This window comes from Arachis duranensis, unplaced genomic scaffold (assembly GCF_000817695.3).
Source record: "Arachis duranensis cultivar V14167 unplaced genomic scaffold, aradu.V14167.gnm2.J7QH unplaced_Scaffold_232527, whole genome shotgun sequence".
In the NCBI taxonomy this organism is placed as follows: Eukaryota; Viridiplantae; Streptophyta; class Magnoliopsida; order Fabales; family Fabaceae; genus Arachis; species Arachis duranensis.
The window spans coordinates 794,465-816,544 of NW_026264853.1; the positions used below are offsets into that span (position 1 = coordinate 794,465).

General features: G+C 35.7%; 2 protein-coding genes and 1 pseudogene across 2 annotated transcripts; 2 read left to right on the forward strand and 1 right to left on the reverse strand.

Annotated features, from left to right (window-relative positions):
- The first annotated feature begins 526 nt into the window (after nucleotides 1-526).
- LOC127744214 (uncharacterized) lies at nucleotides 527-12,012 on the forward strand. The gene is made up of 5 exons (XM_052256497.1): nucleotides 527-663; nucleotides 1,407-1,534; nucleotides 8,550-10,125; nucleotides 11,020-11,327; nucleotides 11,491-12,012. The coding sequence occupies exons 1-5, from the start codon at nucleotides 527-529 to the stop codon at nucleotides 11,835-11,837; spliced, it is 2,496 nt and encodes an 831-aa protein (XP_052112457.1). The 3' UTR covers nucleotides 11,838-12,012.
- A 1,013-nt stretch (nucleotides 12,013-13,025) lies between these two features.
- LOC127744193 (uncharacterized) lies at nucleotides 13,026-14,383 on the reverse strand. Its single transcript, XM_052256475.1, has 3 exons — nucleotides 14,256-14,383; nucleotides 13,399-13,555; nucleotides 13,026-13,308 (listed from the first exon to the last, which is right to left on the reverse strand). The coding sequence occupies exons 2-3, from the start codon at nucleotides 13,552-13,554 to the stop codon at nucleotides 13,261-13,263; spliced, it is 204 nt and encodes a 67-aa protein (XP_052112435.1). The 5' UTR covers nucleotide 13,555; nucleotides 14,256-14,383; the 3' UTR covers nucleotides 13,026-13,260.
- A 54-nt stretch (nucleotides 14,384-14,437) lies between these two features.
- On the forward strand, nucleotides 14,438-17,647 carry LOC127744194 (alkaline/neutral invertase E, chloroplastic-like; annotated as a pseudogene).
- Nucleotides 17,648-22,080: the final 4,433 nt, after the last annotated feature.

The window sequence follows — 22,080 nt, forward strand, 5'->3', positions numbered from 1 at the left end:
CTCTCTCTCGTATATTAGCTCATCACTGTAATGTAATCTAATTGAAATTCACCTCAATGGATGAATGTCTCGTAGGGATAGCAATTTTGTGAATCAAGTTGTTGAGTATACCCGTGCATATAAAATTTGTAATGCACTTGAAGAGTACTTCACAATAAGATTGAAATCAAAAGTCAGAATTCTCAAAACAAAGATGAAAACCATCAAGAAATAAGGATAATCAGTAGCAGACTATCTTGCAAGTTTGAACAAGGTAACAAACTCACTAGCTGTCCTAGGAGCTCCACTTTCAAAAGATGAATACTTTGAAGCTACCTTAGGAGATTTCAGTGAGGAATCCAATACCTTTATCAATGTAATTAATGCAAGATCAGAAAAAATGACCATCAACGAATTTAAATCACAACTACTAGCACAGGAGGAAGTGAATGAAAGGTTTAAAAAATCTGAACTCTCGATGATATAAGCCAACGTAACTTAGAAGAACGATGTAGATGAATCAGACAGCAGTACCTATGAAAAGGAAATGGCAATTACAGAAACTATGGAAAAGGAGGTAATAGAGACTATGCAAGAAGAGGCAAAGGTGGCAAAAATTTCAGAGGAGGAGGCAGATCAACATGGTGGCAAGGAACTATACCACAATGCCAGCTCTGTGAAAAGGTAGGCCTCATAGCTTGGCAATGTTTTCACCGGTTCAATCAACACTAATAACATCCTCAATTTCAAGCTCCAATTGGACCACCTTCACCCAGCTTAGCCTTTCACAACAATCCTGGTAATTCTGCCTATCAACACAAGTCTGCATCACAAAATCAAGAGAAACAAAGGAAGCCTTACCTTCAAGTACTGCTCACAGTTCCCTCATCTTATCCAGACAATGGCTAGTACACTGACTCAGGAACCTCCCACCATATCACCTTTGATCAGATGAACCTCATAAATGGATCATGATATGAAGGATCAGAATAAGTCTTTGGAGGTAATGGAAAAGGTATGTCAATTGCTAATGTTGGAAGGTTTTTAATGCATGTACCACTCTCTAACCAATCCTTTAAACTCCAAAACCTTTTACATGCACCTTCTAATTCTATATCCAAGAACCTAGTTAGTGTATCAAAATTTGCCTTAAACAACAAATGTGTTCTTCGAATTCTTGCCTCACTTATGCCATGTAAAAATCCAAGAAGACACTACTTCGGGGCACGCTTAGAGTTGGAACTGTACAGATTTGATGACGTATGCATTCCAAAAATAATTCGCAACTCTGATAAAACTGGACAAGTGCAGAAGTCACAAACTGCACCAGCAACCTCTTCATTTACTTGTGATGTAGTTAGAAAAGAAAATGAGACGAGTAGCTCATGTATAGCCATTTTCAATAGCTGCAATGTGTTTGACAATAGCTGTGATAAGTCTCAAGTAGTGAAGTCCCGTACAGATAATAGCATCATTACTAAGCCTGAAATAGAAGAGTTATGCAGCAAAAATGATAGTTTAAGCTTTGACGTTGTTAATTGTAAAGTTGTTGAAAGTTTGTGTTCAAACTTTGAAAAATTATATCATATGTTGATAATTGCAATAATAATAGTAGTAATAGTAGTAGTTTGTGTTCAACATCTGATGAGTGCAATACTGGAAGAGTTGTGTCACAGCCCAAAATAAGCCATAACCGGCGCTCAGAAAAATAATCCCATAGCAAGCCTAATATACTCAAATATAAGTTGAATAAGAAGGTTACAAATATTTTACAAGTTCTAAAATAAATATTTATACATTTTTAGCAAAATTTAAAATAATTAAGAATGATTGGAGCCTGCTTGTGATATATGGAGCATATACGTCTAGGAACTCGACAAAGAATATATACATTGCAGATGATTACTCTTGAATAGAAAGTCTCACATAGTCAAGCATTTGTTCCTGAAAAATATTTTTAGAAAAATGGGATGAGTTTTGCAACTCAGTGACTAGACAATACATTTATAACCGACATGAGACCATATAAATACTATTATAAAAGTAATTTTTAATTAGAAAGAAATAGTTGATAATAATAATTGAATCAATAAGGGAGTTCTCATAAAAAAATTGAATCAAAAGTCCACACTTGGGCAGCTCCACCTCTATGGATAACCCTTTCCTCTAGTGTGTCCGTACGGAATAAAAGATCCAACGTGTGGCCTACACGTCAGGCTAGCAACGTCCCTACTAGCTGAGGTCTGAGTTAGATGCATCTAAGTTAATGTCATAACCGTCGTTAACTACGGTTTTCTAATACCTCCCAAACCAATTCAAAACATATAATTTCAAATACAACAAATCTTTGATCTTTCAAATATATAATGTATCGAGTCAAATCAAATCAGATAATACTTTCTCATCCAAATCATATTCAATCATATTTTCTCAATCTTAAGGCATTTCAAACATATTTCACAATTCCAAAATAAGTGAGTACCAACAAAATCTCAATACTTCAAAAATACATATTCGAGTAAAATCAAATGCTTTAAAATAATATAAAACTTCTTCAAACATACATATAGTCTCATAAAAATATATAGTTTCATGTGCATATTAAAATGAGTTTAACAAGGATAAGGATTTAGTTCTAATAAATCAATTAGTAAAACCAATTTAAAATCATTTGATAATAATCTTTGTAAGTATAACTAAGTTCCAAACACCGTATATCAAAATAATTATAGACGTAAAATCAAACAATTATAAATGTAAATCCTACTCACAACTTGGTCCTAAGAGACCGAAGAAACTGAAACCGGAGTACCAAATTAAAAGGGTGAAGATGGTTGGAATAGAATGGATTGAAAGGACATAGAATTTAGACCGAGGCAGTAGCAACAACTCCGACTAATTCCACAGCAACAACTTTGTAATAGTCACAGCTATAGCGGCTGAAACAGAATGGAAACGAGGTAGAATAAATAGAATAGTTGCAAAGCAAAAGTGGAAACGATACAAGTTTAAGGAAATGACCTAGACCAAAACAAAGGCACTATTCGGTGGAGTTTTTCCAGAAACCACAACGGTGATGGTGACATTATCTCTGATAAGACACTTAAACCGGAAGCATAGGACCAGCAACGGCGCCAGCAAGGAATGGCTCTGACTGCAGCGCGTAGCTCGAATGTGACCTCCTTCCCCAGCAACGGCAGCAGCAGCGGCAACACACCACCGTTACCCCTCTTCTCGATGATGATTTCTGTTGTATTCTCCTTCCCCTTTCGCGAAGTCTCTCTCTTCTCTCTCCTCGTGCTCTCCTCAGTGACAGCAATGGTCCTCCACACACAGCCACCACGACGACAGTGACGGCAGCGTGGCCTTAACCGGCATCGTCCTCCTTCCCCTTCTTCTTCCTTTCTTCTTCCTCTCTGTTTACCCTCTCTCTTTTTCCTTTTTTCGTACTCATTCATATATGTGAATGTGTTAGAAGATGAATAGTATGGATAAAATTAGGGTTATAGTTGGAAAAAGGAAATAAGGGTAGTGTAGGAATTTTGATAAAATTTGAGGGTAGGGTAGTAATAAAAGGAATTAAATGTAAAATATTTCACAAAAAATTAGGACATTACAAGTTGCAAATTCTATTAATGCTGCAAATTGCTATATCCATGTTAATGATGTTGATTGCAAGGACACTAACATTACTGATGTCAAGAATACTGCCAAATCTATAAGTACATAAAACTACAAACATGCTGCTGCAAATTCTAGTGATGTATTTTCTCACAATGGAAATCTCTTGAATGTAGCAAGCACACTGCTCTAATTGCTTGCAAAAATATTAGTCCCACCTTCCAACTTTGGCAAAACAAACTTGGCCATCCGTCACCCAAAATTGTCAACCATATACTCAAAACCTGTAACCTCAATGATCTGTGCAAAGAAGAACCATTCACACCCATAATCTGTAATGCTACTGCAAAAGTAAAATCCACTAACTTCCATTTGCAAACTCCACAACCTCACATATATACTATCCCACTAACCTTAGTATACTCAGACCTCTAGGGACCAGCACCAGCCTATGACAACTCAGGTGGCCACAGATACTACATATGTTTTATAGATGCATTCAGAAAACATACATGTACCTACCTTCTTGAAATAAAGTCACTAGTATTCTCAATCTTTTTGCAGTACAAGTCTCAAATTGAAAACAAAACTGGTCAAAGAATAAAAGCCCCCAAACTAACAATGGAGGAGAATTCTTATCCACAGTCTTCACTCACTTCCTTCAAGAAAATGGCATATAACATAGACGAACTTGTCCCCACCCTCACCAGTAAAATGGTGTTGCTGAGCAAAAACACAAACACCTAATAGAAACCTGCCTAACCTTCTTAGCCCAAGCCTCACTACCTTTAAAATTATGGGCAAAGCAATTCTCACTGTAACCTATTTTATTAACTAATTACCCACGACAAATTTCAACTTTGAAACCCTAACAGAAGCCTTGTTTCAAACCAAACCTAATTACCATTTCTTCAAAACTTTTGGTTGCACCTGCTATCCTCTTTTCAAATCATACAACTCTCTTAAATTTTATCACAAATCTTACAAATGTGTCTTCCAACTTTTTCCAACGGGAAAAATTTACATGTTTAGAAATGTTCTGTTCAATAAACATGAGTTCCCCTACCCTCAACTATTTATTTCACCTGATCCTGAATCTTCAAATCATAAAACCTTACAACACCTTTCAACCAATTCAGCTGCCTAATACCCAGCAACACATACCTTCCCCACCACTCACCCAACCCATCATGCATAATTTATCTTTTAATAATATCAATTGCATATCTAATTCATTACTTTCTAATGTTGATTCTACTGCTAGTAGTATGTCTAACACTGCAGGTCCTGCACAGTAAAATCCACCTCAACGAGTTCACTCCCTTGTCTTGAGCTGCCAGGGGCACCTCAGCCAGTGCACTGAGGTCATCCCATGCAAACCAGGAAAAAAGTGGGATTTTTAATCCCAAGGTTTATGTTGTAGTTGTCGAATCAGGATTAGATCTTACTCAAACAGTTCCAAAGTCAGTGTATTCACATCTCCTCACTGGAAAATGGCGATCGAAGAGGAATATTCAGCACTAATGAGGAATTATGCACGGTAGTTAGTAGATCCTTCACCAACCATACACCCTATTGGTTTGATTATGATAAATTTTTAACCTAGTAGTTCGGCCTTTCACAGTCAGAGTTGTGTTGAGTGTAGCTTTATCAAAGGGTTGGAAAGTCAGACAATTTGACTTTAACAATACTTTTCTAAATGGAGACTTACATGAAAAGGTGTACATGCAATAACCCGAGGGATCATAGCTGAAAAACCACATCAAATATGCAAATTGGAGAGAGCATTATACAGCCTCAAGCAAGTTTCAAGAACTTGGTTCACAAAGTTCAGCACCACCCTAAATCAGTTTGGTATTCACAACACCAAATTTAACACCTCTCTTTTCACAAAATTCACCAGTCATTCCTTAATCTACATCCTGATTTATGTTGACAACATTATAATCACAGGGGACAACTAGTCATAAATTCAGAAGTTAGTTTCCCAACTCAACAATACATTCTTTCTAAAGAATCTAGGGGAAATGAGCTACTTCTTGGGAATTGAAACCCAAAAACCATTTGATGATACAGTGATGCTAAGTCAAACAAAGTATATAAAGTAGCTTTTGGTGAAGAGACAGAGACGAAAAGATTGAGACTGAGAGACAGAGATTGAAATAAATCTCAATATTCTGTTTGGTGCAAAGTGGGAGATAGAAATTTAAACAAGAATGAAATTCTAATTTAGATTGTACAAAGGATAAAATTGAAATTAATTAATTAAAATGAAGGTATTTTAGGTATAAAATGTTATTAAAGTTTCAGTCTCCATCTTTAAAAATTTTTGTCCCCTGTGTCCCCACTTTTTGAAGGTACTAAAATTCTGAAATTTTGGTGATAGAGACATAAATTTTAGTACTAGTCTCTGAACCAACAAACATGATGTTGAGTTTCAGTCTTTCAGTCTCTGTCTCAGTACCTCAAAACAAACACTACCTAAAGGACCTGCTCAAAAAGGCTAACATGGGTGATGCAAAGCCTGTCTTAACACCCATGACCTCAGGCCTCAAACTCTCAGCATTTGGTGATGGACATTCACAACTCAACTTTGTACATGTCAATGGTAGGAGGACTGTAGTATGCAACAATTTCTAGATCCAAAATTTTCTTTGCAGTAAACAAAGTGACACAATTTATGCATCAACCACTTGACACTCATTGGAAAGCAGTGAAAAGAATCCTCAGGTACTTGGCATGGTCTCATGTTCAAGAGTTCAGATGGCTTCAGAATTTATGGGTTATGTGACTTAAATTGGGGCAATAATATCGATGATAGAAAATCAATCAATGAGTTTTGCCTATCTAGGACCGAATCTAGTGTCGTGGGCTAGTAAGAAACAGGTAGTTGTGTTGAGAAGCAGTATAGAAGCTGAATTCAAAGAAATTGTAGACAAATCGACTAAAATTGTGTGACTTCAAAACCTATAATAAGTAAAATCAGAATACCAAGCGTAATAAAATCAACAACTCATTATGATAATCAAAGTACAGTGTTATTAGCAGCCAACCCAATTCTTCATAACAAAACGAATTTGCTCTAGATCAATTCTTAGTATGAGTTTATATTGCAAAGAATGAGGCTTATGTAGTGCACATTCTAGCCAATCAAGTAGCGGATACACTTATAAAACCACTATCTGCTCCCACCTTCTTAAGGTTCAAAGAAAAACTGAGTTATGCAAAAAGATCCTCTTGACTTAAGGGAAAATGTTAAGGCTATAGTTAACACAGCTACTAGAAATTATAAAAAAAAAAGAAATCGGTTACATATAATTAAATTTATAATTAGTTAGTTCTTCCGTTATAATTGAATTATTGAGTCAGCGACATTTAATTATTTTCTCTCATATATTAACTCATCATTTGTAACATAATCTAATTAAAATTTATCTAATAATAAAAATACACTTATTCTCTTCTATTACACTCTATCCTCTATTCTCATTCTCTCTCTAATTGTTTCTGCCTTTCTTTTCTAAATACTCATTGTTAATACAAATATGTATTATCAAAAGAATACTATTACAGCCAAATAGAGGATAATACAACATGAATTTCTTGTAGGGTAGTAGTAGTACTCACATAGAGTATATACGTACATAGAATACATAATATTGAGATATTTTACAGTAAAATAATTTTTTATTTAAAAAAAAAGTGATGAGACTCACATACTTGATCATTGATTTTTATCACACTTTTCTCTATACAATTATGTATAACAATATGTACCTTTCTTTTATAGGGCTTTTTAATATGACTTGGTTGTTGGATACTTGGATTTTATCATGCTTGACGTGTGATTTTCGTTTTGTATGAACTTATACTTTTTTCAGCTTTTTAAATAGCTTTGACGTTATTTTTGAAAAAAAAATAAGATAAAAGTATTTTTTTATTTATTTATTATGTAAAAAACATCTTTTTTTAAAAAAAATCTTAAAAAAAGATGTAAATTATAATTTTTCAAAAAAATTTTTTTTAAGTACTTTTATTTTACTATTAAAAATTTGTCAAATACACTAAAAAAAATATTTTTTCATTAAACAAAAATTTCTTTTTATCGATTTAATAATACCAAATAAGTACTTAATTAAGCTAGATATTTTTGTTTTGGTATATGCAAGACGTCTTTAAAATTTTTCCTAATTTATTTAAAAAAGATAAATAAATAATATTTAATTTGTTATTTTTAAAAACAAATTAAATAATTTAAGTACCACAATAAAAAATATGATAGAATTTTTTTTATTTTTCATAAACTTTAAATGGTTTATTGCATTGATAACTCCAAAATAGAATGAATAGGCAATTATTAGCTTCAACTAATATATATTAGATTGATTGATAATTAATAAAATTTATTATTTTTAATTAATATGTGATTAATATTTTAAAATTTAAATTTTAATTTTAATAATATAAAAGTAAAATAATTTTTAATATTAATAAAAATGTTAACTTTTTAACATTTTTCTTAATTGATATAAGGAGAAAAACAAATATTGAAAATTAATTCTGTATAAAATAAAAAAATAAATGATAGTGAGACTTTTTTAAAATTTAATCAGAGACTTATAATTTTTAAATAAGTTTATAACATTACATATTTCAATAATCCTTGATCCTTCTACATTCAACTACAAATTTTCCTAACAAATTCTTTGCCAAGTCAAAAGTAAAAAATTTTCAAATGGACGGTTCGTTACTCTTGAGCGCTCGCACTATGCAATATGGATGTTTGAATCATCTGCAACGGCGCCGTTTCCTATAGGGTTATTCGTTCTTCTTCTTCCACGACACCATCAACTGTTAGGGCTTTCTACCTTTTACTGCCTTTGATTCTCTCTTTTTTTCGTTCCTAAAAGCACCGTCTCTTCTATAATTCCGAATATGAGGAAGTGCAGCTTTTACGACACCCTTTCGCGACGAAACCCGACGATCCGGTTCGAGCCGGTTAGAAGAACCGGACCGGTTGAGGGTCGTTAGTCCGGTCCGAAGGACTGACTATGAAGACGGTCGATCAGACCACCGCCGCCGTTCAAATAACGTTGACTTTGCGCCGTACACTGACGGTGCGGTGTCGTCGAAGTTTCAGTGGGATAACCTCCTGGAAGCGAAGCAGCTCGAAAACGCAACGTCGTCGTCGAGCGGTTTCGTTTACCGGTTTTCGGGTTCAGGTCCCATGGGCCCCACTGGGCCCCCGAGAAGTTATGGCGGTTTCGTTTCGCAGCAGAGGGAAAATGGAGGGGTTCATCTTCCTCCCAGGCATTGCGAGCATCAACAAGTTGGGTATGGACTCTCCGTTTCACAGCCATATACGTCTGCATTAACTCCATCGCCACCACCATCACTGTTTGGTGGGCAATTAGGGTTGCTTAGAAGCGTAGGGATTGGAACAGATGGGGATTTTGAGCACGTGCATGTTCAAATTCCGAAACCAAACTCTGTTAAGGTTTCCAATAATAATACGCACTGTTCCATTATGAACAGGGTCTTGCAAAGGAGAGAGAGGAGTGATGGGGTTCCATGTTCTAATAATGGAGGGTTTATGTCTTCGCGGTTTCAGAGACCCAGCATTGTGGATTCCATTGTGGAGAAAATTGATGGCGCCCTAGGTAATATAGACTCCTTAAGAAAAGGAACACCTTGGAAGGAGGAGGTGAAGGATGCTGAACAACACTTTGTTGAGCCATTGTGTTGCAGCAAGCATGTGGTTCCCGAGTATGGCACAGAAGATGGACATAGAGACAGCGAAGAAGGTTGGAGCTTAAGAGCGTATGAGAAAAATGCTTATACTTATTCAGATTATCAAGGTAATTGCAAGGTTTTACCTGTGCTTGATCATGACCAATATGTATATAAGCATGGAGGTGTTTTAGATGATAAACTTATGAAAACAGAGGTAGAGATGTTTGATTTGGGGTATGGACATGGTGGTAAAACATTTGAGAATCAAATTTGGAATGCTTTCCCTGCTGCGTCACCTCATTGTCACAAGCGACCACAGAAATCTAGTTATTCGACAGAACCTGAGGAGAGGACCCCAAGGAAGAAAGAAATTATCATTCAAAAAATCGTGACGAAGAGGTTGAGAGATACTAGTGGTAGGATGATTCACCTCCCAAGTTCCCTGGGTTCTTGTCACAGGAACGTCCATGCCCGCTTAGGCCGTCGAGTTCTTGCTGAAGAAGAACCTTGTGAAGCTGTCAAACGTATTAAAAAGAAGGAACTAAAGAGAAATTTGTGTGAACTTTCCAGAAGTGTCCCCGGCTCTGATCCTTCAGAATCAGAGGTTAAGGAAACATCCAAACATTCCAAGAGGTCAAAGAGTGAGCCACCTGAAGATTCTAAGGAGTTCAAGCAACTTGTGCAGAATGCGTTTTTTAAATTTGTCAGACTTCTGAATGAGAATCCATCACAGCGAAGAAAATACATAGACCGTGGGGGAGTTGATACTCTAAGGTGCACCTTATGCGGCAGGTCTGTGTTATCTTCTGCATAATGTGTCTCCAGAAGGGGGCATATTTATGTTTTTTTTTTCAATGCTGATCAATAAGTATTTGATTACAGGTTTCAAGGTAGGAATTCTTTAAGCTTAGTTTTAGTATACATTAGAATTTGTATATTCACATATTTTAGAATCTAACTTAGGTGTGATGTATAGGAGCTTCCAAGTGAAGTAGGGAACTATATTCTTTCAGGGTTAATATATGAGACTAGAGATTAGGACTTCCACTGAAAAGTCAATATGGGGGAACCATTCATCTTGAAGCTCTCACTCCTACCTCTCCAATGACCAATAAGAATAGTTTCTTGATGAACATTTGCAATGTTTAATTAAGACAATACCTTCCCGTTTCATCCTTTTTGCCTTGTCCGATCCTCTGAAAATCCTCTAGGCCAAGCTTTTAAACTTTTATTTTTGGGTGGCGAACAGGGGAAGTGCGTTTCTCATTAGTGTATTCCCTTGCAGTTTTTAGTGTGGAGAAGACACTAAAAAGAATCTGAATTTGATGTAGGAGTTAAGTTAAAAAATCATCACCTTCACCTTGAATGGTGGTCTACTTGGGTTTGAAAATAGATACAGTCATCATCGTGTTATCTAGGAATTAGAATGCCCTCCTACTCTTTGCATGAGATGATAAGAATAGGCAACTAGTGTCTCCATCCTCTTAAATTTTTGTGGGAGCTTCCGTGGTAAATATGGTTGATCATGTGAGATGTTTGATGTAAGTTATTGACATGCATTTAAAAATCACTGCATTGCTTTCTTTACTGCCTTATGAGTGTATAGCATTTAATGTGCCATCAAATGGGTTTGAATTGGCTTAATTAGTTAATAATTACCTCTATGTGCTTATATCATTATACCAGCAAGTCGAAGGAGTTTGCCAACACACACAGCCTTGCAATGCATGCTTTCAACTCAACCAAGGCTCGGCATAGAGCTGAACATTTGGGTTTTCACAAGGCACTTTGTGTACTTTTAGGATGGCGCGATACACCAGCATCGGATGGATTGTGGGTCCGGCAGGCTCTGCCTGCTTCTGAAGCATCAAATTTGAAAAATGATTTAATCATATGGCCCCCAGTTGTTTTGATTCACAACAGTTCTGTTACAAATAGTAATCCTGATAAAAGGGTGATCATAAGTATTGAAGGGTTGGAGGCTATTCTTAATGGTGAGTTATGTAGTCTTTTATCCTCTTGTCTTGTGTATTGCCCTTATGCCAGACCCATTTCCAATCTTACCATGTATTTTGACTTGTGTAGCATTTTCTGATTTGTTGAGTTTTACTATTTGTTGTGTTGTTTCTTCTGTGTCAATTTTTTCTGATTTTGAAGGTATGGGATTTGGTGGGGGAAAGACAAAAGTGTCCCGAGGGAAACCTGCAAATTACAGCATCTTGGTAGTGACCTTCAATGCCACATTTTCTGGATTGCAAGAAGCAGAAAGGCTTCACAAGTTTTATTCTGACAAGCGTCATGGTAGGGCGGAGTTCCAACAAATTGATGATGAGGGAACACAAGGTACACACAGCACAAACTTACATAAGGAGAATGTTTTGTATGGTTATCTAGGCAATGCTGAAGATCTCGATAAGCTTGACTTTGAAAGTAAAAAACACTCTGTCGTGAAGAGCAAGAAGGACATCCAAGCCATTGTTGATGATACTCTCAAAGCTTCGTGATCGAAAATTTGAGATCTTTCTTTAGGAGTTAGGAAGATGGTGGGCATTGTGCTGTCCGTTTCCAGTTTTGGATTTTGCACGGTCAACACTCAACAGCATTGGTTAACTAGTTTACTTTTCCAACTTTGTTTTAGAAGTTTTGGTATGCAAATTTATACTTTAGTTTCTCGTAGGATTTCAAGTTAGTCTCTAGAAAACTAAATATGCTTTAGTAATTCAAAGATTTTTATTTTTATAATTTCATTTCTTGAAAATTAACTTAAATATATACATTTTAATTTTTGAAAAAAAAAATATTTTCAAGAAGTGATTTTTTAAGGTGTATATGTTGAATCATTGAGTACTTGAAGTGTTAAAATGGAAGTCTTTTTGAAATTTAAGTGCCCTATTGCTCTTTAGTTCCCTTTTTTCCACCTTGCATTGGGTTTCTGATTCACTGTGATGACTAAGTTTATTTATGTAGAGACCATAGAAGTGTATAAGATTCATGAGTGTTTCTTATTTATGATTTTAATTCTTGGATTGAATGTTATGATACTTTTTGCATGTTAATATATTTGTCAACTATAAAAAAATTAAAATTTTAATTTTCCATGTTACATCACTCTAATCCAATATTAATGTTTTACACTAACATTTACATCATATTAAAATTAGTTCCGCCTATTTTACATGTCAACTTATCTTTAATTAATCTTTCTAGTAATACATTTAATTTAATAGTTTGATAATAGAATGACGAACATGACATGTACTTTTAAAGTTTATTTATTATTTTTGAAAATTTTTAATTTAAAAAGGCTTATCATTAATTTTTGTGAAAAAGAAAGTTCAACTTTTAAGAATAATTTCTCTAGAGACATTGTGCATTTGTGGCCCTATCTCACCACTCAAAACGGGCAAAGATACCTATAACTGATGAATTTTCAATAATGAAATCTTCAAGCTTATTCTGTTTTTGCAAAATTTAATAGTGCTTCCAACTTTCATGTAACTATGCAACATGAAATATTTTTAAAAGGACGCTATAAATAAGCTCACATATCCAAGCTTTCTAATAATTTAATTATCTCAACATTATGAATAATTTATTTTCATTATAAAAAATCCATATAATAATGGTTCTAACAATCAAAGACTAAAGCTTATGACAAGATGTTATACAAACCAAACATGGAGAAGCATAAATTGAACCTTCTGGTGATGATACACCAAAGCATTAAAACAGAAACATGCAGTTGAAGTCACCAATCTGATACATCAAATCAAACAAACTAATTATTTTCATTCAGGTCTAAATTTCCGTGGGTGATATGCAAACTAATAAGGTAGCAAGCATAAAAGCAAAGAAAATGGCACAAGTTGACGACAGTTTGAGGTTTGTGCCACAAAACAGCCACTTCTTCCATCCGAACTTGCCAAATCATTCTTTCTTTCCTATCCCATGCGACATGTTATAGATCCCTCGTCCCTGAAAAAAAGCGACGTACCTCAGAAAATGAGAGAAGACTTGCTGAACATGTTCAATCATGTAAGCTTTTCAGTAAAATAACCAACTTACGATCATGTACAATGAAGTTGCTGCCAAAGCAACTGGGATTGCAACAGATGTAATCTTATCATATGGTCCCTTCAAGTACGTATGTTTATGGATATTCTGGAAATACTTTTGCTTCTCAACAAGCTTCTCTCGTGGTCTGAAAGGTGGTTCCGACATCCTGCGTAACATAATGAACAACAATCTCAAATGCTTTTCCAAAAGAAGGGGGGGATTTGTGAAGAATAAAGGGCACTATCCAAAGAGAAATACTTGAAGCCAAATCAGGCATGAAACACAAGCAAAAAATAAAATACAGATTAAAAGCCACAATACAGTGAATATAACTATTGAACTATCCACACAACCCACCAATAATTTCTATCAACTAAAGTGCCTACTTTCAACAATACATGGTTGTTTCAATTTAATTAACATAACTGCACCCCCAATCAAATTCTAGCATTTCAAACTTGTGATGGTTTCGTAGTAAAATAAATATCATCCCTCAAGTTAAATAGTAGGAACAGAACAAACCACCCCTAAACCAAACTGCATTCCGAATACAATAATTTTTTTCCCTAGTACCTTGTTAGGGCATTACATTGCATCAAATAATCCAACTAATCCTAACAAAAATATGCACTAGCGTTTATGTTTCGACAACAATTTCAACAATATTCGATCCAATGTCACAACACCTAATCAATTTTTCCTTTTTTGAATTAAAAAAAAAAAGGAGAATCGCAGCTAGCGTAGCATGAGTGAAACCGTCAAACCGGGACTTGCAGAAAACACGGAGCGTACAAAGTAAAAAGGGACAAGAAATGAATAACTGTACTAAGCAAGAGAGAAAAGAATTAGAAGAAAAAGAAGCTCACTCTGAACGAAGGAAACGGGTCTTCGAAAATGTGGGAGCTGAGAGAAACGGAGATGAACACGCCCTTCTGTTCCTGAATCTCTGAAACAATCTAGCGTCTTCGATTGACAAAGATAGCCGCACATTACAAAATTACGTTACTGCCCTTTCCTCTTTTCGGGTTAATAAACTGGACCAGGCTAATTTCCTTACGACGATGGAGTTCGCGCGAAACGGTGTCGTTTCGCTTCTAGATTTTTCATTTCCCCTACCGATGAAAAACGAAAGGTTCGAAGGGGAAAACCGAGGATCTTCAACTACAATTCACAGGTAAAGATACTTCCCTTGTTGAGATCATATTGAACAACAATTTTTTGTGTTCTGTATTTCATCTTCCTCTATTATTAGTAATTTTCACCGTTTATTTGAATTCTTCGTTTCTTTGTTCAGCTGAAGATAGTTATGATTAGAATTCAGAATTCAGAAAACTGTGTTGATTATGATGTTACTGTTCGTTCTTATATTATATGATATTATATACTTAGTGGCATTTACTATTTAGCACCATGATATCACAGTTGCATTCATATAGTCACAGTGTGATTAATGATTACTAATAATATTAATATGTTTTTATTTTTGCTGTTCATCTTCTGTTCGATATTTTGATTCTTAAGAGAGGATCAGTAAAACAGGTCAGAGTCATGGCTGCTTCAGAAGCTGTTCTGCAAGTTGTGTGTGGTTCAAGTTCTTATGATTTTCATTATGTGAGGTCCAATAAATCCAATGGATTTAACACAAGGAAAAGAAGTTCAGTGCATGTCCAAGTGCAAATTAGTTCAAGACAATTCTATGCTTCTAAGGGGAAGCATGTGTTTCACGGTACTAATAAATTGGAATCTCTTGTTTGTAACTGGAAACAGGTTGAAAGTGTCAATGGAAACACAAATAACGGTCATGAAGGTGCCTGGTCTAAGTTGGATAAAAGACAGAATTCAGGTTCTCTTGATGAGATTGTGACTGAGAGTGCACGACTTGGAGAAGTGATGGGGTTAGATGTTGCGGTAAAACATGATAATGGAGGTTTTACATCCAAGGACAAGTTGCATATTGATGGACTTCGTAGAGATTCATTGAACAAGTTCAGCGAGAATTCGATAGAGGATGAAGCATGGGATTTACTGAGGAGCTCTATTGTTTATTACTGTAATAATCCCATTGGAATCATTGCTGCTAATGATCCTAGCAGTACTGTTATATTGAACTATGATCAGGTCTTTATCCGTGACTTTGTACCTTCTGGGATAGCTTTCCTCTTGAAAGGGGAGTATGTATAGTGCGGAGTTTTATTCTTCATACCCTTCGGTTACAGGTAATTTCTTGAAATTTTACTTGATGGTTTATTCATCTTTACTAGTTATGCTAGTTGGTAGGGTAATAACTAATCAGGTTTTGGCAGAGTTGGGAGAAAACCATGGATTGTCATAGTCCTCGGCAAGGTTTGATGCCTGCTAGTTTCAAGGTGCGGACTATTCTCCTAGATGGAGGTGATGCTGCAACCGAAGATGTCTTCGATCCTGATTTTGGTGAAGCTGATTGGTCGTGTTGCACACTTGCACCAGTTGATTCTGGTGGCAATTCTTACTGCTCTATGACTCTTAATTATTAGTTCATACATGAATCCTTCTTCTTTTTCTCCCTTTTTTGAAATTTTAATTTTCCTGATGCTGCATTAAGTAGTAGCACTATAGTATTCTATTGGCAGGATTATGGTGGATTATATTGTTGTGAGCATATGGAAAATGCACTGGAGACTTATCCGTGCAAGAGAGAGTTGATGTGCAAACTGGAATTAAGATGATTTTAAAGGGGTGCCTGGCTGATGGTTTTGATATGTTTCCTACTTTGCTGGTAACCAATGGTTCATGTATGACTGATCGTCGGATGGGAATACATGGTCAGCCTTTGGAGATACAAGTTAGTTGCTCCTAGTTTTGCTTCTAAAATAGCCATCTTCTTATGAGGATATGGACCCTAGCCAATGAATACTAATTTGAAACTCCATGCTTGTTTTTGTTCCAAAAGGCATTGTTTTATTCAGCACTACTTTGTGCACGTGAGATGCTTACTCCAGAAGATGGATCAGCTGATCTTATTCGAGCACTTCACAATCGTCTAGTTGCATTATCATTTCATATAAGGGAGTATTACTGGATTGATATGAGAAAAGTCAATGAAATCTACAGATACAGAGGAATACTCCTATGATGCTGTTAACAAATTCAATATATATCCAGAGCAAATTCCTCCACGGTTGGTTGAATTTATGCCAAGCAAAGGAGGCTATTTGATTGGTAACCTGCAACTGGCTCGCATGGGCTTCCATTTCTTCTCCCTTGGAAACTTGTGGTCCATTGTAAGTAGTCTGGCCACTGCAGAACAATCACATGCAATTTTAGACCTTATTGAAGCAAAATGGGCAGGATTAGTAGCTGACATGCCATTCAAGATATGTTACCCGGCTATCGACGGACAGGCATGACGGATTATTACCGGAAGTGATCCAAGAACACGTATGCCATTCAACATTACTCTATCCAATGTTATAAACTTTTAGTTTCAATCATTTTCATTCACCTTTTATTTCCCTTGCAGTCCTTGGTCCTACCACGATGAAGGGTTGTGGCCAACTTTGCTCTGGCAGGTTAGTCCCTTGTCCTGCCTCTTCTTTCTCTTAACAGATACTATCTATGCTACCCTCATCTGCCAACCAATGGGCCTCGTCTATCTGTTGGTTGTCCAAAAACTTTAGCTAAATTGTTTAGGCAAATGAGAGGCAATTCGAACAAAAATGATGTATTTCCTTTTTCCATTTGGTCGAAGTTCTGACTTTTTTCAGAAACTTTCCACACCTATATTACAGTTCTTACTAGAAGTGGTATGCACAAATTGTCAATTGATGATTATCACAAAGGTTTCATTTTTTTTTTATCTTTTTGGCAGCTTACTGTTGCGTGCATTAAGATGAATAGAGCAGATATTGCTTCAAAGGCCGCCCAAGTTGCTGAGAGGCGCATATCGAAAGACAAGTGGCCTGAGTATTATGACACCAAACGAGCTAGATTTATTGGGAAGCAAGCACGGCTTTTTCAGACTTGGTCTATTGCTGGATACCTTGTGGCGAAACAACTATTTGCCAACCCAGATGCTGCTAAGTTCCTCATTAATGAAGAGGATTCAGAGCTGATAAATGCCCTTTCTTGTATGATCAGCGCAAACCCAAGAAGAAGGAAACGAGGTAGGAAGAAGCAGAGCTTCATAGTTTGAGTTGATAGTTTGAAATTTTGATTTGATTTGGATAGTGATATATGTTTTGTAAGGAAAATACTACTTCTAGAACACTAATCAGCCTTTAGTCAGTCTTTAATAATATTTAATTACTTTTTTATTAAAACATATCTCTATTTTTTAGATACATATCTATAATTAAACTTAATTTAAATATTAAAAACAAAAAATTCTCTAACTTCTTACCTACTTCATAGTTAGTTATTATGACTTTGCTTCTTTTACGTCACATAACAAATACGATTTGTTATTCTTTTTTTTTATGTAACACACACACTGCATTAGTGAAACAGAAATGATACAGGTACCTTGAATCTGCTCATTGAATATGCTCATGAAGTTGCCGCTCTCCACGCTCAGCTGAAGCACCCTCTCGTCTTCATCGGTGAAAGGTAGCACCGCCTTCTACACCTATGCTTAATTAGTTTGTTAAGAAATATCATGTTCAACATCTTTAATTATATTTAAAAATAAACATAAAAGAAGGAACATCCACTAAATTATGAACACAATTTTTTTTGTGAAAAAGAAGTTCATACACACTACTCAAATTCTGTACACAATTCCTTATATTATGCAAGAGATGAAGTTGGAAAATTGTTTTGGATGTGTTGCAATTCAATCTAGTTGGCGTTTGAAAAAATTCTACCTGTTATAACCAAGTGTAATTTATCCACAATGCATGAACAATTAACAAAAAAGATAAACATAACAAAATAACTAAGGCTAATTGAGTCTCCTAATAACATGAAAAATAAAGAGATGATATCCTATATTAATGAGCAAATTATGTCCATTATAATACCTAATTATATTTGCACAGTGTTATGTTTTCCGGTTTCTCCTATTGGCCCTCCTGCATGTTACCTCTTCTACTCTTCTTGTTAGCTCAGCAGTGTTTGGCGCAGTCCAAGAATCTCTCAACTCTTTTCTTTTATTCCTTTGAGGTGCACGGCGTAAAGGGGTATGAACAACAGCCTCCATGGTATTCAGATAACTATTCCATGGATCACGATGTCTAGTAGATACTTCCTCCTCATTGTAGTCATGTCTTCCTGCATGCATTAATGTTTAATGTCACCAAACAATAATATCATAAAAAATATTAGAAACATTGTTCTAAATGGATCTATGACCTATCGTTGTCCAAATTGGCACAACATAATCATCCATGTCAAGAGTTTTTGGATCCCATGAGTCCATGAATTTAATGACAAAAACTCCGCAGTCATAACTAACAATCAAGAGAAAAACAAATATGCTTCAATTTAATTTGGTGTTGATAGCCAATAAAATAAGACATCACGTTGAACCATACCTGTTTGGTTGAATTGGAACATCCACATAAAAGGGCTTTCCTATACCCTCGTCCTAGACTGTGTACCATGAAAAAGTGAGTTGGGCCAACTCGTCAATAAACTTGGCCTGTATATAAGAGGACATACGAAAATTATTCAGATGCAATTTGTTATTGATCTTAATTGGACATGATTGAAATTTGTATCGACCGTGTTTATACTTACTGCATATTCATCCACTTTCATCCTATGATCCGTAAAAGGGGTCTAAATAGGGAGTCAAGAGCAAAGAATGTCGTACTTTTTGGATGAAAAGCATACAACCACCAGTGATTATCCAGGCAGATCGGTACAAAGAACTGCATCATGCTCATATTTTATTTTTCGATACTCTTACAAAAATATAAAGTGATGCATAAAAAATTTTATAATTGTTGGATGTAATATTTTTTAACATATACCGTATGTCTCTTGGCCGCCTCTACCTTGTTGAACAGACGGATCTCGTTCCCCAATATTCTGCTAATTCCACATACTCTGAGTTGTATTTGTCCTCAAATTTTTCAACATTCGTAGGTGTCATAACACGCCCTTGGACACATTTAGTCCGTATTAGTTTATTACTAAGTGTATTGGTGTAAACACAAGTAAAAAGTAACATTGATATGTGTTCATCATACCAATATCATTGGGTTAATGTAGTAGAATTCTTCTTGAAACCTCTTGGCTAGGAGCTCATTAAAGATGGTACACATGCACTCTATCACCTGCATATGCATAAAAGCATAAAGGGCAAAACGAAAAAGATAATAGAAGTAGGTTAAAATTCTATGTACATAGCTATTATTTGTTAGATTTTTTAGCCGACCATCGACCCATTCCCTCCTTTTTAATGTTTTTAGATCTCTTCGTGTTAGGTCCAACGTATAATGTGTCCGGTACCACACGATAACTTCATCCAACAGATTTCTGTCATCTATTGTCCATCTGTACACCTTTTCTTTTGCATCTTCATTAAAATCCGGTGGGATTATAACTGGAGCAGGCGTTAGTGGAGTGTTATTGACAGATGTGTGTTTCGAGGAAAGCCTATTGCACTCTTCAGCATCATCTTGGGGTATTTCATGATCAACCTTGCCGCTTTTCATATTATTCACACTTTCGTGGGGTCCGAAATACACAATCATATCTAAACACTTTGATGTCATGTACTCCCCAAATAAAAGATGGACAGTCAATCCAAAGAAATTCACATTACAACAGCTTAAATACTAGTGTACATATTGTATCCCTAGATTGAAACAACAATAATTGGTACATATACTTACTTTACAATCGATTCATTGACAACATGGTGCTCTTCGTTGCAAACGGGGTTAGCTGCTCCACAATCAGCAACAACTTTTTCATGGAGATCATGACTATACACACTATGTACTTTATATCAATATAATATAACAGAAACGGCGTTACTAAAAGACATCTAAATTTACAAAATGGCATACAAATAATTGTTGAAACACATCCAAAGTGATACAAATAACATTTGTTTATTTCAATACTATTATACATCAGGTATAGGTAAATTATAACCGCGATAATTAGTAAATTTGCTTACTTTTCAATACTAGCATTGACAACATGGTGTTTTTTGTTGTTTACGGGACTAGGTGCTCCACAATCAGCAACAATTTCTTCTTGGAGCTAATGGTTACACACAGTAAGTCATTTAAATCATTATAGTACAACAGAAAGGGACTTACTTAAACACATCTAAAATTACACAACGTTACACAGTTAATTGCTAAAACACATCCAAAATGATACAAATAAGACATATTCATTCCAATACTAGTGTACATATCGTATAGGCAAATTGTAATATCAATAATTAGTAAATGCACTTACTTTTCAATGCTAGCATCGACAACTTCTTGGAGATCAAGACTATACACACCAAATCATTCAATTATTATATAATATAATGAATAATTGCACTCATACAAATCTAGCCACAGAAGGAAGGAATATAAAATTAATTCTAAAGTAAAATGTCATTTAAACTTGCCTTTCCGAACGGTTTTTGGTGCTATTCAACACTCGATCTTGATACAAGGAAACATTAATTTTATCTGAGGATGTTGAACCTGGATTCTCTCTATGACATAATTCTTTATCACTAATGTCAGTCGGTGAAAAATTTTTCCTCATCTGACTCGGCAACAATTTTGTTCGGCCTTTTTCTTGTTCACTCCTTAGTCCGAGGTCTAAATTGTGCACCCGTTGCTTATCATGTGTTCTCTTTTGTGATTCATCGTTGTTGCCTTTTTTCCTCTCTGATTTTTGTAACTCATCAATATTCCGAATTAGACCATATTAACATTATTAATTAATTCTCAAGCGTAGGTCCATAGCAAAAAAAATTAAATACAAGGAGGAAGATTAACATTATGTGCCTACAAGAAACGAAATGGGTTGGTGCAAAGGCTAGGGAGTTGGATTCTTCTGGTTTCAAACTTTGGTATACAGGAAAGGTGAAGAATAGGAATGGAGTTGGAATAATTGTGGATAAGCAGTGGAAGAAGGATGTAGTTGATGTCAAGAGGGTGGGAGATCGGATCATCTCTATCAAACTTGTGGTGGAGGGAGGTGCTTTCCATGTGATTAGCGCCTATGCACCGCAAGTGGGTTCGGACGAACAACACAAGATAAGGTTTTGGGAGGATCTAGAGAGTTTGGTTCAAGGCATATCTTTGGGAGATAAGATTTTCTTAGGAGGAGATTTAAATGGCCATGTTGGGAGAGAAGTGAATGGATATGGGAGTATTCACAGAGGCCATGGTTTCGGGGTGATCAATGCCGAGGGTAAAACTATTTTGGACTTTTCCTCAACTTTTGATCTTCTCATCGCAAATACATGTTTTAAAAAGAGAGACGAACATCTTATAACCTATAAGAGTGGCATGACAAGCTCCCAAATCGACTTCTTCTTGTTGAGGAGAGTCGACCGGAAATTTTGCATTAACTGTAAAATTATCCCAGGAGAGAGTTTGACAACACAACATAGGGTGCTCGTCATGGATTTTCGCGTTGAGCAAAAGTTGAGGAAAAGACATCATACGAAGAACCCAAGGACGAGGTGGTGGCGGATGAAAGGTGAGGAACAAAGAAGCTTCCTAAGACGGGTAGGAGAAGAGGCAA